Here is a 15,048-nt window from a genome sequence, read left to right on the forward strand (position 1 = left end):
GGCACCCGAATACCCCATTCCTTATTTCCCCTATCACGCAGGCACTGGCAGGGTTCTTTGGCCACTCCTGTTGGCCGCTGCGGCTCCAAAACGAGGTAAGCTTGTCCTCTACCCCTCAAACTCTTCACTACCCCCATCCCGTTTACTGGCACCTGCAAACCACAGCCTCCCTTCCTGTCCTATTAGTCAACTTAAATCGGATTTTATTTTTCCTCTTAGTTGAAAGAAAAACATTTTTGTATTCTTTTGTGTAACCTATCTCGGATTTGGAGAAAATTTTAATTCAAATTAATACACTTTTGTTGGGGGGGTGAGTAGTACTTTCCTCTTTTTCAATAAATTTGTATACTTGCTACTTTATGGAGAGTTTACTTTTCTTTGGGGATGAGTTATACCTTATGTTTTCACATGTGGTATTTCTTTAATGATAAGTTCAACTCTTTTCTCCATTCCATCCTCCAATTTTACTATTTATAAATATCACCTAATAGATTTAGAGTTTATTCATTTTTCTCCTCCCTCACTAGTTTTTCAGCTGTTACAGAATCACCACAATTTATTTTTCTCTGTGTGTGGATGAGGTTTTGTGTAGATTCCTCTTTTTGTTTTGTAAATGAATTTATTGTTTGGGAAACTCTGGGTGTGTGTGTGTGTGTAAAAAAGTCTTTTGATTAATTCCAACCTCTCCTCTTCTGAAGAACAATTTGCTTGAAATGTTTTGTGTATTTTCCTCCTTTTTATTACGTTTAAATTTGAGGTATTTTCCCTTCTTTAAAACTTGACCTCTTTTTAAAAATTAATATTTTGCATGTTAAACCATTTTTAAGGTTTTTATGTTATAAACTTCAATGGTTAGTAGATTTACTTGCCTTTCCCTGACCTCCTCCTCCATCTCAGAACTTCCATCCCCAGCTTCGACAATTCTCAGCTTCCAACGGCCTCATCCTCCCCTCTCCTCCCAGCCAAGGAGGGATGCCTGGGAAGTAGACAGTGTCCTTCTTGGCTCAGAGCCTATGCTCTGGTTCTAGTTCAGGCCACCTCCAGTCTGACCTCCAAGCCAGCAAAACGAGTGAGAGCAGAATTTCTGTTCAACTTTTTCATTTGGGACTAAGTTCTTTACAGTTGGCTGTGTTCTGGAGAACTCTCTGATACATGAAATCGAATTTTAACTTCTCATTTTTTCCCTAAATTCCAAGAAAAGTGCAAGCAGATTGTTTTTCTTCCTTAAATGTAAGCTGTTAGCTTAGGGGTCAGCCCTTTGGGTCTTTTACCTCCTGGGGGAGACTTCTCAGAGAGACCACACAGTGTTGATTATTCCTTTTAGTTTTGGTTAAAGTAGAAGGGGTAGGGATTGGGGAAGCCAATATTGAACTCTGGCTCTAGCTCTGAACAAAGAAGGGTAGAGAGCTGACTTGGGGACTTGTCCCTTTGGTTAGTAAGGTTTGGCTTAGGAGAGAGTTTGGAGTAAATCCCAACTCTGAGGAAATTCTTCTTTTTAGCATTACCATGAAAATAAACTATTAAAATGGTGTGACATGGTTTCAAACTATTCAGATTTCTTGAAGTAACAAAAATAAAATTACAAGAGTATTGTGTTTCCCCAAGATCCACCTCCAGTGACTGTCCATTTCTCTCAGGGAAACAGAACGCAACTGGGCAGAAGTAAAACTGCCGCCCCTCCCTCTCAGTTCCCCAGTCACATTGACATTCTGGGCACATTTGGCCCAGCCCCCGTCCCTGCTTCTCCCAAGTATGAATCTAAATTACTATTAATAAGGGGCCGCTCCAAGTTAATTGGCATTAAAAGAATTCATTTCAATTTGTTAATATTAAATGAATGCTCTGCACTTTAGCTTCCTTCTTCGCCCTGGATTCCCAGATGAGTGATGGGAAGAGGGGGCAGGGAAGTAGAATGAGGATTTTATTTCTGGCTCTCCAGCTTAGCAACTGTGGTGCCTTCCCTAGGGGTGCGCGATCAGGCTCAGTGGGGGCCTGATTGGGGAAAGTCTGATGGTCTTTTTTGGTGAAATTCATCTGTTTCAGCAGGAGTCATGGGGGAGGGTGGGAGGGGAGCAGAGGGAGAGGGACAGAATGGTTTGGGGGACTTTGTGGGGAGCGGAGGGACTAGGGAGAAAGTGGGAAGGGAAAGGAATGGTCAACAGGAGTTTTGGAGAACAAGGGTTGTAGGCTGTGGGGATAAAGTAGATTTGTGAAGAACTGGTGCCAGGAACTAAACAACCCACCTAGAAGGGGAGGGGCTTCGGGCAGGGGTGGGGAGGTGGGATTTGAGGCAAAACAGCTAGGAGTTCTGAAACTATTAATATCTAGCTGTGTGACTCGGGGCAAATTGCTTAACTTTTCTCTCTGCCTTAGTTTCTTGACCTGTAAAACAGGGATAATAATAATAGAACTTATCTCAGGGGGTTATTCTGAATTAGAAGAAATACATGTCATGTGTTTTCCACAGTGCTTGGCGCATAGAAATTGCTAGTAAATGTTAACTTTTTTTATGGCAGAGTGGTTAACAGGATGGATTCTAAAGCTAGATGGCCTGGTTTTGAATCTCGGTCATGCCTTATGTGAGCTGTATGACCTAGGCAAGTTACTTAACCCCTTGTGCTTTAGTTTCCTTGTCTGTAAAATGGGGTTAATAGTACCTAGCTCAAAGGCTGCTGTCAGGATTAAATGAGTTATATGTATGAAGAGCCTGGAACAATGCCTTCCCATAGGAAACACTATGTAAAAACACTGCCATTGGTATTGTTGCTCTTCTGATCTAGAAAGGTCAGAAATAGATGCACAGGTGAGTTACTACTTACAGGCTAAGATTGAAAGCAGTTGAACTCTTTCACTCCTATTCCTGAAGCTAGTCCTACAACTGGGGCTGCATATGAGGGCTTGGGGAGAGATCCTATAACCCTGGAAGCTGGGATATCCAAATTCTTCCTCTGCTCTAGCTCTTGGGTTGGTGGTCCCTCCAAGACCCATAGACTCGAAGTCACTTCTTTTTCCCTGGGTGGGGTTGGGGTGGGGCTGGTAATGGTAGAATTACTTTCTTGGTGTAATAACTCCTATTGGTAGAGAGTTAGTCCTGGGAATGTGAGTTGGGGGAGGTTGGGTAGAGCAAAGGAGACTAAATATCCTCTATGTACCAGCCCACACACACTTGACCTCACCAGAGGTTTGGGAAGACAGAGATTTGAAGAGAGGAAGTGATCTGACAAAGTCCTAAAGCTAGAACTTGGCAGAGTTGGCATCTGAACTCTGATCTGCCTGATGACAAACTTAAAGCCCTTCCATTGCTGCATGCTTTTTTTTTTTTTTTTTTTTTGAGACAGAGTCTTGCTCTGTCACCACTGCATGCTTTTTGAAGGGAGGGATGGGACACATGTAAACTTGGGCCAGGACCATGGGGTAGATGGAAGATGGGCGAAGACAGAGTGTTGGAATGGGAAGTGGCCGAGCAGGAATTTTTCAGTCATGGAAGACTTCCTGAGAAAAGAGATTCCAGACCAGGGTTCAGATGGTAGGGGAATGAGAATAGGAAGTAAAGAAGAGGGAGGGAGCCATGCATTGGCAAGGAAGGAGAACAAAAAGGGTTTATGCAAAGGTTGGGTCAGAGTAATGGATATGAATTCAATTTGCCTTGGGTTTGCCTTGCTGGTACCGTTTATTGAGGGCATACTATGTACTAGGTACATACGTGATCACATTTGATGCTCACAACAGCCCTGACAAGTGGGTTTCTTATCCCTATTTCCAAAAGAGTTCATTGAAGTTCTGAGAGCTTAATCCCTGCTTTAGGTTACACAGCAGTAGCTGGGTTTCCTGGCACCAGAACCCATGCCTAGGCTGCCCTGAGCATGGCTTCTGTGTCCCAGTCTCAACTTCCATGACTGGTTCAGGTCCTCCTGTTTCCCCGCATTTGTAGTCACTCTTGGTGACTAGGAACAAAGGGTTAGAGCATGAGCTGAAACAGAGAGGGAGTGGCAGGCAGGCAGTGGGGACAGAAACTTTTCTCACATCCATCCATGTGAAGAAGATGGACAGAAGGGTGATCTTTCTGGAGGGGGGCTTCCAAGCCACTTTCCCGAGACTGCTGATCTTGGTATGAACGGCAGGGACCTGATTGGATAGGGGATGGGTGGTCACATTGTTTTCTGGGCTGTAGACTTTATTTCCCTTCCTTTGGGAAGAAAAGAGGAAGAGGACAGCTCAGATGTGGGTTTGAGCCCTGGATTAAGACTGCCCATGTCCACTAAAATCTCTTCTTTCCTTGCTGCACGAGGGTAGAGAGACACCCAGCTGGACACCACATTTCCCAGCTGCTCTTGTTGCCAGGTGTAGACATAGGGGAATGTGAGGTGAGCATGTCCTCAAAGCCTGACGACATTGGGTAAATTCTCCTTTGTGTTCTCTCTTTCATGAGCTGGGCAGATGTGCCTGAGACAGGTTTGACCAGGCAACTGAAAAGACATCCCTAAGTGAAGACACAGCAAAGGTGTGAAAGGAACACACGTCCCCGACTGACCAGGTGGAACTGTCAAGCTGCCTGCTGTCTGGAACTGCTTCCTCCCAGACTAAGTGAGAAATAAACTTCTGTGTTCTATATGCTACTGTGTTTTGGGGCCTTTATGTTATAGCAGTTTTGCTGTCATCCTTTCTAATTCACCTTCTCACACCAGACATTTCAAATTAAAAAGATTATATCAGGTCAGATGCAATGGCTCGCATCTGTAATCCCAGCACTGTGGGGGTGCTGAGGTAGGCGGATCACTTGAGGCCAGGAGTTCGAGACCAGTCTGGCTAACATGGTAAAACCCCATCTCTACTAAAAAATACAAAAATTAGCTGGACACGGTGGCACACTCCTGTAATCCCAGCTACTTGGGAGACCGAGACAGGAGAATTACTTGAACCCAGGAGGCGGATGTTGCAGTGAGCCAAGATCATGCCACTGTACACCAGTCTAGGCTACAAAATGAGATTCTGTCTCCAAAAAAAAAAAAAAGAAAGAAGAAAAAAAAAAAGAAAGAAAGAAAAGAAAAGGATTACATCAGATCACGGAATAACTGTAATAATACTTATTGAGCCAGATAGTATGTGAAGGACTCTATGCACATTATTTAATGTAATCTATGTGACAATCCTCTGAGATATGTGTTACTATTATTCCAATTTACACATGAGGAAACTGGGGTTTAAGGAAGGTAAGTTATGAGCTGAGGGACATGCAGGCGGGGCTGGAGCTGGATTTAAAGCGCACTGGGTGTGCAGAGCTGAGCTTCTTCACCATGGGGGCAAATCCCTACTGAGGACAGGGCTGGAAAAGCCATGGAGATCATCTTGTGCTTGGACAAGCCTCTCGCCAGTCACCACAGGGTCCCGAGACTCCCATTCCTACCTTCAAGAAGCTCAGCAGGCTACTCGTGTTTATGTTGGGTCACTACATACGGTTTTATTTGAAGGAAGGACCCCAGAGTCAAAATCGATTTGAAAACCCCTGATTAAATTCAGTCCCCTCCCTCTTTTTACAGGTGAGGCCCAGAGAGAAGATAAGACTTGCTTAAGGTCACACACTTGGTTTCTCTGTCAATCTTTCTAAATCCAGGACGAGTTCTCTTCCCACTGTATCAGGCTGCCTCAACAAACGGGGAGGTACAAAAATAACCAAATCTGGGAAGGAGGGCAGTGGTCTGTGTCTCCTCTGATAATTCCATGGCACAGCCAAACCCATTTCCTTGATTTCCCTTGTGCCCCTCCTGTCGGATATCTGCCTTGGGACCCATCTCTTTTGGGCTTGAAGAGAGAATGGGCTGCACCAGTTCTCTACCGTCCTCATCACCCAGATGGTCAAACATGCAAACGGAAAGGAGAGCTGGGGCCAGAGCCAAGGCAGGCAAAGAGGCTCCTCGACCCCCTCCAGGCTTCCCACATTTTTATTTTTGGAATTTCAGGCTCCCTCCTCCCCTAGACCTTTCCTAGTAGCTCACCAGGGAGAAGAAGAGGGAAAACTGTCATAAATTTCTCCTATTTATATAAGAAGACAGAGTTTCTTGTGCCAGAAAAAACACAGAAAGGGATCTGTCAGGGGAGAAGGGACCCAGCCCTATACCTTCTGGGGTCAATTTATCTTTCCGAGTCGTGGCTTGGGGGGTCACCCTAACATTGCCTGTATGAAATGTAGGCTTTGACTTGAGGGCAGCCAGGACAGACAGCCCGTGAGCTTTGTTTCTGATCACAGTTTTCCTGCTTCATCTCAACCTCCCCCTACTCCTTACTGTGTCTTTTTAAAAAATAACTTTCTTGAGGTATAATTCATGTATCATACAATTCACCATTTGAAATGTACAATTCAATGGTTTTAGTATATTCACAGGTATGTCAAACCATCACCATAGTTAATTTTAGAACATTTTCATCACCTCAGAAAGAAATCTTGTAACCTTTAGCTATCACCTCCTTATCCACCCATATTCCTTCTTGCCCTTAACAACACTAATGTACTTTCTGTCTCTGTAGATTTCCCTATTCTGGACTTCCATATAAATGGCATCACATAATAAGAGGCCTTCTGTGACTAGCATCTTTGATTGAGCATAGTGTTTTCAAGGTTCATCCAGGTTGTAGCATTTATCAGTACTTCATTCCTTTTCATGGCTGAGTAATACTCCATTGTATGGATATACCACATTTTGTTTATCCATTCATCTGTTGATGAACATTTGGGTTGTTTCCACCTTTCGGATATTATGATTCTCCCTTTCCTCTTACTCTCTAGACATCTTGGATAGTATCAAGTGAGGCCTGTGGGCAAGAATAGGTGTTTCTTATATTTGGGAACACTTAATATCCATGAAAGCAGGGTCTTGGCACATGTCTTCTTTAATATTAAGTATATGTACTAGCTGGAATTTTCCTTCTTCTATTGTTACTGAGGTGGGGCTGCTCCCTTCTTTATCAATTCTCACTTTTTATTATGATTGCTATGTTGGACACTTGCTGACTCTTCAGACTAGGGGATTCAGACCCTTCTCTTGGGGCTTCAGAGACATGGAGTGGATGAATGAATGTCTTCCCATCAGGGAAGAGTTCCCTGAGTCTGGTCTCAAGTGATTCTCTGGTGCCTCACAGTGGAAGGAAGGTCTGTGAAGACTCCAGGGTCAAGGGAAAGTTATGTTCTTGAAGGTATGACTGAGCCCAGAATCTAGGCCTCCAGTTTCCATCTCCTTGCCTGACCCATTTCAGTCTGCAGACGTGCTTTGAGCTCAATCCAGTTACTCACCTAGCAACAGACATTGCCTCTGCCCTCACGGATTGTGCAGTTCTAGTGGTGAGAGTAAGGTGAATACAAGTGAACAAAATGATGGCAAGTTGTTCAAGCTTGTAAACACTGTTCAATGAATGAATGAACCAACAAGTACTTACTATGTGCTCTGGAAAGAAAATGTGAAAAAAGTCAAAGTTGTAAATCACTTTCTGCTACCACTACCTTTCCTAGTCTGGAAGTCAGCATTACTTCTCCATCCCTTGGGGGAGATAGTGGGCAGATATTACAAAATGTTAGCTAATAAGAGCTACCATTTATTGGACCAGACATACACCAAGGGGTTTTTATAGCTCATTGATTTTCACCCTTTGAATTAGGCATCAATATTTCCATTTTGAAGGTGAGAAAAACCGAGACTCAGGGTTTGAGTAGCTATCTGAAATCACATCCATAGCAGTAAGTGGCAGAACATTTGCTCTGGACACTGGGATAAGTCTGTGTGTGTGTGTGTGTTTTGTTTGTTTGTTTGTTTTTGGGATGGAGTTTTGCTTTTGTTGCCCAGGCTGGAGTGCAATGGCATGATCTCAGCTCACTGCAACGTTCGCCTCCCAGGTTCATGTGATTCTCCTGCCTCAGCCTCCTGAGTAGCTGGAATTACAGGCGCCTGCCAGCACGCCCAGGTAATTTTTGTATTTTTAGTAGAGACGGGGTTTCGCCATGTTGGCCAGGCTGGTCCCAAACTCTTGGCCTTGTGACCCACCCGCCCCGGCCTCCCAAAGTACTGGGACCACAGGCGTGAGCCACCGCGCCTGGCCATGTGTGTGTTTTTATTCCTAGCACTTCATAACAAATGCCAACATCTCTTCCTGCGGCCCTACCACAGAGGAAGCTCATCAGTTTCCCCTCCTGCCCAAAGGCAAAGCAGCCACAGTGGAGGTGCCGAGGTCCTCCCTCACAGCCTGCTGTCTAGTGGTTATTCCTGCTTCAAGGCTAAGGAAGGGAAGGACCTGTTTTGTTTTCAAAGGTTTTTTCCTTCCAGTCCTTGCTGTGTGGCCCTTTGTGTGTGGGAGAGACCATGAGAAGCCTGGATATTGTCAACAAAAGACTTGAACAAGCCGAAGAGCTGACGAGGTTGACAAGAAGGGGACCTTAATAAGGCAGATAATCAAAGTTGATGACTGACAGCCCCTTTAGCATCCCTTCACCCTCTGCTAAATCAGGTCTCTTACATGATCTTGATGACAAATAATAAAAATTATAAACACATGACAATTTTCACATGCATTTGTTCGCTTCTTACAGCAAATATGAGAGGTATCCAAGGCTGAGGTTATTACAGAAAAAAAGTTTTTGGGACTAGAACTTTAATTTTATGTAACAAAATTTATGTAGAGCTTACCGTGGATCATGTACTCTCCTAAATAGTTCAAAACTTTCATTTTTAGAGAGATGGGGGTCTTGCAGCCAGGTGCGGTGGCTCACACCTGTAATCCCAGCACTTTGGGAGGCCGAGGCAGACAGATCACCTGAGGTCAGGAGTTCAAGACCAGCCTGACCAACATGGTGAAACCCCGTCTCTACTAAAAATACAAAATACAAAAATTAGCCAGGTATAGTGGTGTATCCCTGGAATCCAGAGGCTAAGGCAAGAGAATCACTTGAACCCAGGAGGCGGAGGTTGCAGTGAGCTGAGATCATGCCATTGCACTCCAGCCTGGGCAACAAGAGTGAAACTCTGTTTCAAAAAAAAAAAGGAGGGGGGCGGTCTTGCTATGTTACCCAGGCTGGTCTTGAACTTTTGGGTTCAAGCAATCCTTCCACCTCAGTCTTCTGAGTAGCTAGGACTATGGACCCATGCCACCAGGCCTGGCTGTATCTCATAACTGTTAACTCATCTACTCTTTTTTCCCACCATACGAAGTAGGCGTTACTGTTACTCACATTTTTTTTTTAAGATGAGGAAACTGAGGCATGGTAATCAAGTATCTTGCCCAAGGTTGTACAGCCAGCAGGTGGTAGAACAGAGATCTTGAACCCAGCCCCAGCGTCTCTGTCTAACCGCTTCGCCACGTAGGCTTCGCATGGGGACTACACTTGAAACTCTAGTTTGTTAGTCTGGTGCCCCCCTTCTGCCTGCCTCCCTCAGTCTTTATGGCCCATTGGAAAAAGCAAGCCAGAGCTGTGGCTCCCAGGGTGACGATCCTTCAGCTGCCTCCTTGGCACTGTCATTCTCTCCTCCCATCTCCTGCCAAGGGCTACAGCCGGGAATACCACAGATGGTTTGCCATGGATCAAGATTTCTCCCAAGAAAGAGCTCACAGGAAGGCTGCTGTGAGAAAGGAAGTCACTTGCTACTCCCCTTATTCCTCCATCAGGAGGAGCCAGATGAGGTCACTGCACATTTGAGTGGGTGCCATCAAAGCACAGCCTCTGGCCAGCCTGGAGACAAACGTGGGGTGTGTGGCCCATGACTGAGGGGCTGAAGGGAAACCTGAGGTGGTAGATGATTGAACTGATTGAAATAAAACTTCTGTAGGAGTGCTTGCTAACATAGCAAGACCGCCCCCCTCCTTTTTTTTTTTGAAACAGAGTTTCACTCTTGTTGCCCAGGCTGGAGTGCAATGGCATGATCTCAGCTCACTGCAACCTCCGCCTCCTGGGTTCAAGTGATTCTCTTGCCTTAGCCTCTGGATTCCAGGGATACACCACTATACCTGGCTAATTTTTGTATTTTGTATTTTTAGTAGAGACGGGGTTTCACCATGTCTCCCTGACCAGGGCCCAGGGCTGTGCGTATGAGCTGCAAATGGGTTTGTTCATTCGTTTACATATCTATTTGCTTATTTATTCAATAAATTCTGATTATGCCCCTAAGAGGCACTATGCTAGATGTCGAGGATGAACAAGACAAAATCCCTGCCCCACAGGGGCTCCCGATCTAGAGAGGGGAGGAGGAAGGAAGATCCACAGTGATTTGTATCATATGCTGAGGCAAGAGAGTCATTTGCTATCACCGTTTGACATCCTCACCCCAGTGCAGTCCTTCTCTTTGTCTCTCCGTGCTGGGAGTGAGCAGCCCCTGCCAAGCTGCTCTTCAGACACAACCCTCTTCCCTCAAGCTGCCCTCTGCCTGGATCCCACCTTCCTTGTGAGCTGGAGTATTTGTGTTGAAGAAGGAGTCTTGACTCTCCTTCCCTGTCAGTCACTGTTTGGCTGCAGGCGGTGACAGAAGTGGCAATAAAGCAGCAGAGAGAAGGCTTTGGTATTGGAGCAGGGACTCGTGGGTGGGATGGGATAGGGATGGTTTTTGTTTGCCCCACTGTGTTCTCTGTGCTGCTCTGCCCGGGGAGGCTGACCTCTGCAGACTGTGTCACCTGGGCCCCCTGATCTCTCCACCTGTAGAGGTCCTGGCTGGGAAGAGGGAGAGAGGAGTTAGGGTATTTGTTCCCCCCATTCCCTGCCAGCCTCCCTTTTTGCCTGTCTGAAGCTCTGGTGGTGGTCGTGGTTCCTCCATGGTCACAGCTTTGCTGAGTGGCCTCTCTCCTGTGTCCCGTGACACCAGTTGGCATCGGGCTTTGGTAGAGCTATTTCTATCCTGGTGCCACACTAGCCCTTGTTAGTTTTCTTCATCCAGTCTGTGCCTTTAGAAACTGTCACATCACTAAACCCTTCAGTGAAACCCTTTCGAATGTGTCATTTATTTTCTGTTGCCGCCCTGACTGGCTTACCTGGGTGCAGAGGAGGTGGGGACAGAGCAGGTCAGGGCTCCAGTTCAGCTTTATTATCCCTCTTTTTCAGGGTTTCCCAGAGCAAGAGAGAGAATTTGGACAAATGAATGAGGGACAACGCTCTCCTGAGGGTTTTCATTAAGGGGCGAGGATCACTGCCGCTAGCTCCTTTGAAAGCAGAGTTAAGAGCCTGTGCAGGAAGGCACAGCAGGAAGGCTCATGGTTAGACCACAGGGAAGGAAGCAGCCACTGCTGGAGACCTACCCTGTGCTGGTCACTGACAAGCTGTCTCGTTAAACCTTCCCAGACCCTCAACCCCTCCTAGTATCTAATCCTCATTTTACAGATGAGAAGTCTGTGGCCCAGAGAGGTAAAGATCTGGGGAGCAGGATGGAAGCTTCACTCTGTCTCAGTTTCTCTGGCAAAGAGAAGCCTCTGGCAAAGAGAAACCTTGTGATCAAGGGATTGGGAGGGTGAAAGATAAATCTTGGCTTAAGTGTCAGCATAGCACTGGAGATCTGGAGTTAGACAGCACTGGCTTGACTCCTTGGATCTGCCTCTTTAGTAGTTGTGTGATACTGGGTGTGCCTCTGTTTCCCCATCTATAAAAATGGGGCTAATGATAATAGCACCTGCCTTATAGGTTGTGGAGAAGGTTGAATTTGTAGTTATGAGGTGCCCAGGAACAGTGCTGGCACGCAGTGAGAGCCATATACAAGTGTTAAAGAATGGAGCCTCCTACTCTCTCCTTATTTTCCACCCCCTGCCCTCTTCTCATTGCCCACCTCCCCTGCCTTCTCCTCACCATCCTGAAAAAGGGTGAACAGCCACACAGGAGCCCCTGAACAGGCATGTTGGTCCCAGGCCCTTTGTGAGCATGCTTTGCCCTGCCCAGCCTCCTGTCATCACCATTCTGGACAGAGCAGGCAGGACAGAGACGCTTAGTTGGGCTATCCACTCCAGTGGGATCAGCTTCAATGGGATGCGTGCAGACTGGCCTCTTCTCCCCAGCCCCCTCAACTTCCCAGAGCTGCAGGGGGCCCGGGAGTTCTTGGTAACAGCACATTAAACCTCTGTTTGTGGGAACTTTAATTTAAACACAAATTAGAGACGGCAAATGACTCTGGCAGCCAGATAAGCCATCCCGGGAGAACAAGGAGAAAGCCAAGAGAATCAGATCAGATAAGGCCTGAATTTAAACTGCTGGTGATACCCAGAAGCCTGGGACAGATGAAATGTAGGGGTCCTGAATGAAGAACCCCAGAAGCTCCACACCCCAGTTGCCCTTGCTCTGGGCTCTATGCCACCTCCTTCTACTGTGTTCTCTCTATTTCTATCTTTTTGCAAAATTCTAACCTGATTCTTTGGCTCCATCCCTCCCCACTCCCACCCCACTGTTTCAGAGAATGCACTTTCTTTACTTTGCTTCTCATCTTCTTCTGTGATCTACTATTCTGAGAAAGTTCTACTTGTTATCTAACCTCCATCTATGCTACTACGTTTAGAGTCTAATACGTCCTGCTTAGTGGTAGCTCTGGGTGTTTCTGTTCAGGTGGCAAACGTGGTGTAGTAAAAACAACCTGAAAAAGACCTGGGTGAACTTCTCTGCATCTCAGTTTCCTCATCTGTATGATGAGTGTGTGAGATAAGAATCTCTAAGGACTTGTAAGCTTTGACTTCTCACAGAAAATCTGGGGACAAGTACATCCCAGGAAATCTCTTTTGTTCTGGAACCCATGAATTTTCCACTGTTGTACTGTTTGGGAATGAGGGTGGGGAGAGGAGTCAAGCCTGTCGATTCCTTTCTGGGGAGGGGTCTACAGGCTTTGCTTCCAGCCCTCCACCCACAACCCAGGCGCAGACCAGGCCCAGGCCCAGGCCCAGGCCCAGGAGAGAGGCTGCCTTTCCAGTTCTGCTAAGGCCTGCTGAGCCCAGCTCTGTGGGGCTGTGGCTGCTAAGATGTTGTCTCTGTCCTCTGGGGTAGGAGCAACATATGTTCCCTCTGTCACAGCACCTGTGAGGGTGGCAGAGGGATGGCACCCCCCAAGAGGGCAGAGTTCCATCTCTCCAGCTGACCTTGAAGAATCCTTTTATCCTGCTTTTCTGGGAGGCTTAAAGCGAAGGCGGAGGGAGATATCACCACATCCCCAAAGCCCCCACTAAATGGGGAGCTGTTGTCTTTCATCTTCCCTGCAGGGTAAAAGAAGACACCTTGGCTACAGCAAGAGGAAAGAAGGTCAAACCACAGGCAGAACTTTCAGGTTGGGTGTTAGACCAGACTGTGATCCCAAGAAGTCATCCAAGACCCTTGGTTTCAGAGGATGCCTATGAGGCCCTGGTCCCTGGCTGGGGTGGGGACAATAATCCCAACAGCCCAGGCCAGACTGACTTGGGAGTCAGAAGGTCCCTGGGACTAGAATAGAAGGACTTTGGCATTTTCCCTGGCCTAGGGCCCTTAGACAGAGGTGGGCAGCTGCCATCAGGGGCCTGGGGCCCAGCTGTGTCCCCACCTTGCCTGCCTCCCCCCTCCTGAGTGCCTGGCTGTCCCTGGAGCCCCAGGCTTGCCCGCCATCTGGGCAACTCAGAGGAGAGCCCACTGCCAAGGGAGTGCCAGCGTTGATTTATAGCCCACAACCTTGGCAGGCTCAGGCTGTGTGCCCGATCCGCCTTTGCTCAGGGAAGAGATGCTCCTCTTAAAGGGACAGTGCAGAGAAATGCAGGAATGTCCAGGATGAAAGCTTGGCAGGGGGCTGGCAAGGCTGACCTCCACCCATCAGCACTCTGGGTGACTGCCACTCCCTAAGGAAACTTCTCCCTAGGGAACCACCCGTCATGCCTGTTATACACTATCCTTTGTAGACTTGGCCCAACTGTGACATATTAATGTTTACTATCAGTCTCTCCCACTGGACTGTAATCTCTGGGAGGGCAAGAATCAGATCCATTGTGCTCATTCCTGAATACTCAGCACCCACCACAGTGCCTGGCACCTAATAAGATCTCAGTAAGAATTTGTCAAGTGTAGGAAAGAATGAATAAATGAAGGTCCTTGTCCATGAGGTGGAGGGAAGCCCATGTGTCTTCTTAGTGCCTGCCATGGTTTCCAAGACCCCGCAGCATCTGCTGCTACCCCAGGATCTCTCCCTCCCGGACCCTTCCTCACCCCTGTCATACCGACCCAGGACAAGTGGGGCCAATCTTACCTGGATACCCTTGCCTCCCCACTTTCCTTGAGTCACCTCTCTTAAGTCCTTCACACAATGTTCTTTTCCTCTCATTTTCCTTCCTTCAAGATACTTTCTCAGATTACCTACTGCCTCTGTCCCTGATTCAGATACTCTTTCAGATAATCTTTTTTTGTTTTTTTTTCTTGAGACAAAGTCTCCCTCTGTCACCCAGGTAGGGGTGCAGTGGCACAGTCTTGGCTCACTGCAACCTCTGTCTCCCAGGTTCAAGTGATTCTCCTGCCTCAGCCTTCAGAGTAGCTGGGATTACAGGCATGCACCACCATGCCCAGCTCAGCTAATTTTTGTATTTTTAGTAGAGATGTTTCACCACGTTGGCCAGGCTGGTCTCGAACTCCTGACCTCAAATGATCTGACCGCCTCAGCCTCCCAAAGTGCTGGGATTACAGGCATGAGCCACTGTGACTGGCCTATCCAGCAATATTTACTGCGTATCCACTATGTGCTAGGCACTGGTTGCTAAGAATTCATGAATAAACAGGACAGGCATAATCCCTGAACTCAAGGCCCATACATTTCAGAGAGTGAAACAGACAAAAAAATAAGTAAGCAAGTTAGCAAATACATACATGCCATTGTGAGACCTGTTGTGAAGAAGGTAATCACAGACAGGGTGGAGCAGGGACCCTTTAAATTGGGTGGTCAGCTAGGCATGGTGGCTCATGCCTGTAATCCCAGCACTTTGGGAGGCTGGGGAGGGCGGATCACCTGAGGTCAGGAGTTCAAGACCAGCCTGACCAACATGGAGAAACTCTGTCTCCACTAAAAATGAAAAATTAGCCAGACATGGTGACGCATGTCTATA

General features: G+C 46.9%; 1 protein-coding gene across 2 annotated transcripts in view; it reads left to right on the forward strand.

The window, feature by feature from the left end:
* Positions 1–4,614, forward strand: part of SMUG1 (single-strand-selective monofunctional uracil-DNA glycosylase 1) — a 70,537-nt gene extending 65,923 nt beyond the window's left edge. The window contains exons 6-7 of one of the 2 annotated variants that reach the window (XM_033221826.1): positions 42–95; positions 4,430–4,614. In XM_033221826.1, coding sequence (XP_033077717.1) covers positions 42–95; positions 4,430–4,484 — 109 coding nt within the window. In that variant the 3' untranslated portion in view covers positions 4,485–4,614. The remainder of the gene's footprint in view (positions 1–41; positions 96–4,429) is intronic. The other variant, XM_033221828.1, reaches the window with a different exon arrangement.
* Positions 4,615–15,048: the final 10,434 nt, after the last annotated feature.

This window comes from Trachypithecus francoisi, unplaced genomic scaffold (genome assembly GCF_009764315.1).
Source record: "Trachypithecus francoisi isolate TF-2019V2 unplaced genomic scaffold, Tfra_2.0 Lachesis_group11, whole genome shotgun sequence".
NCBI classification, from domain to species: Eukaryota; Metazoa; Chordata; class Mammalia; order Primates; family Cercopithecidae; genus Trachypithecus; species Trachypithecus francoisi.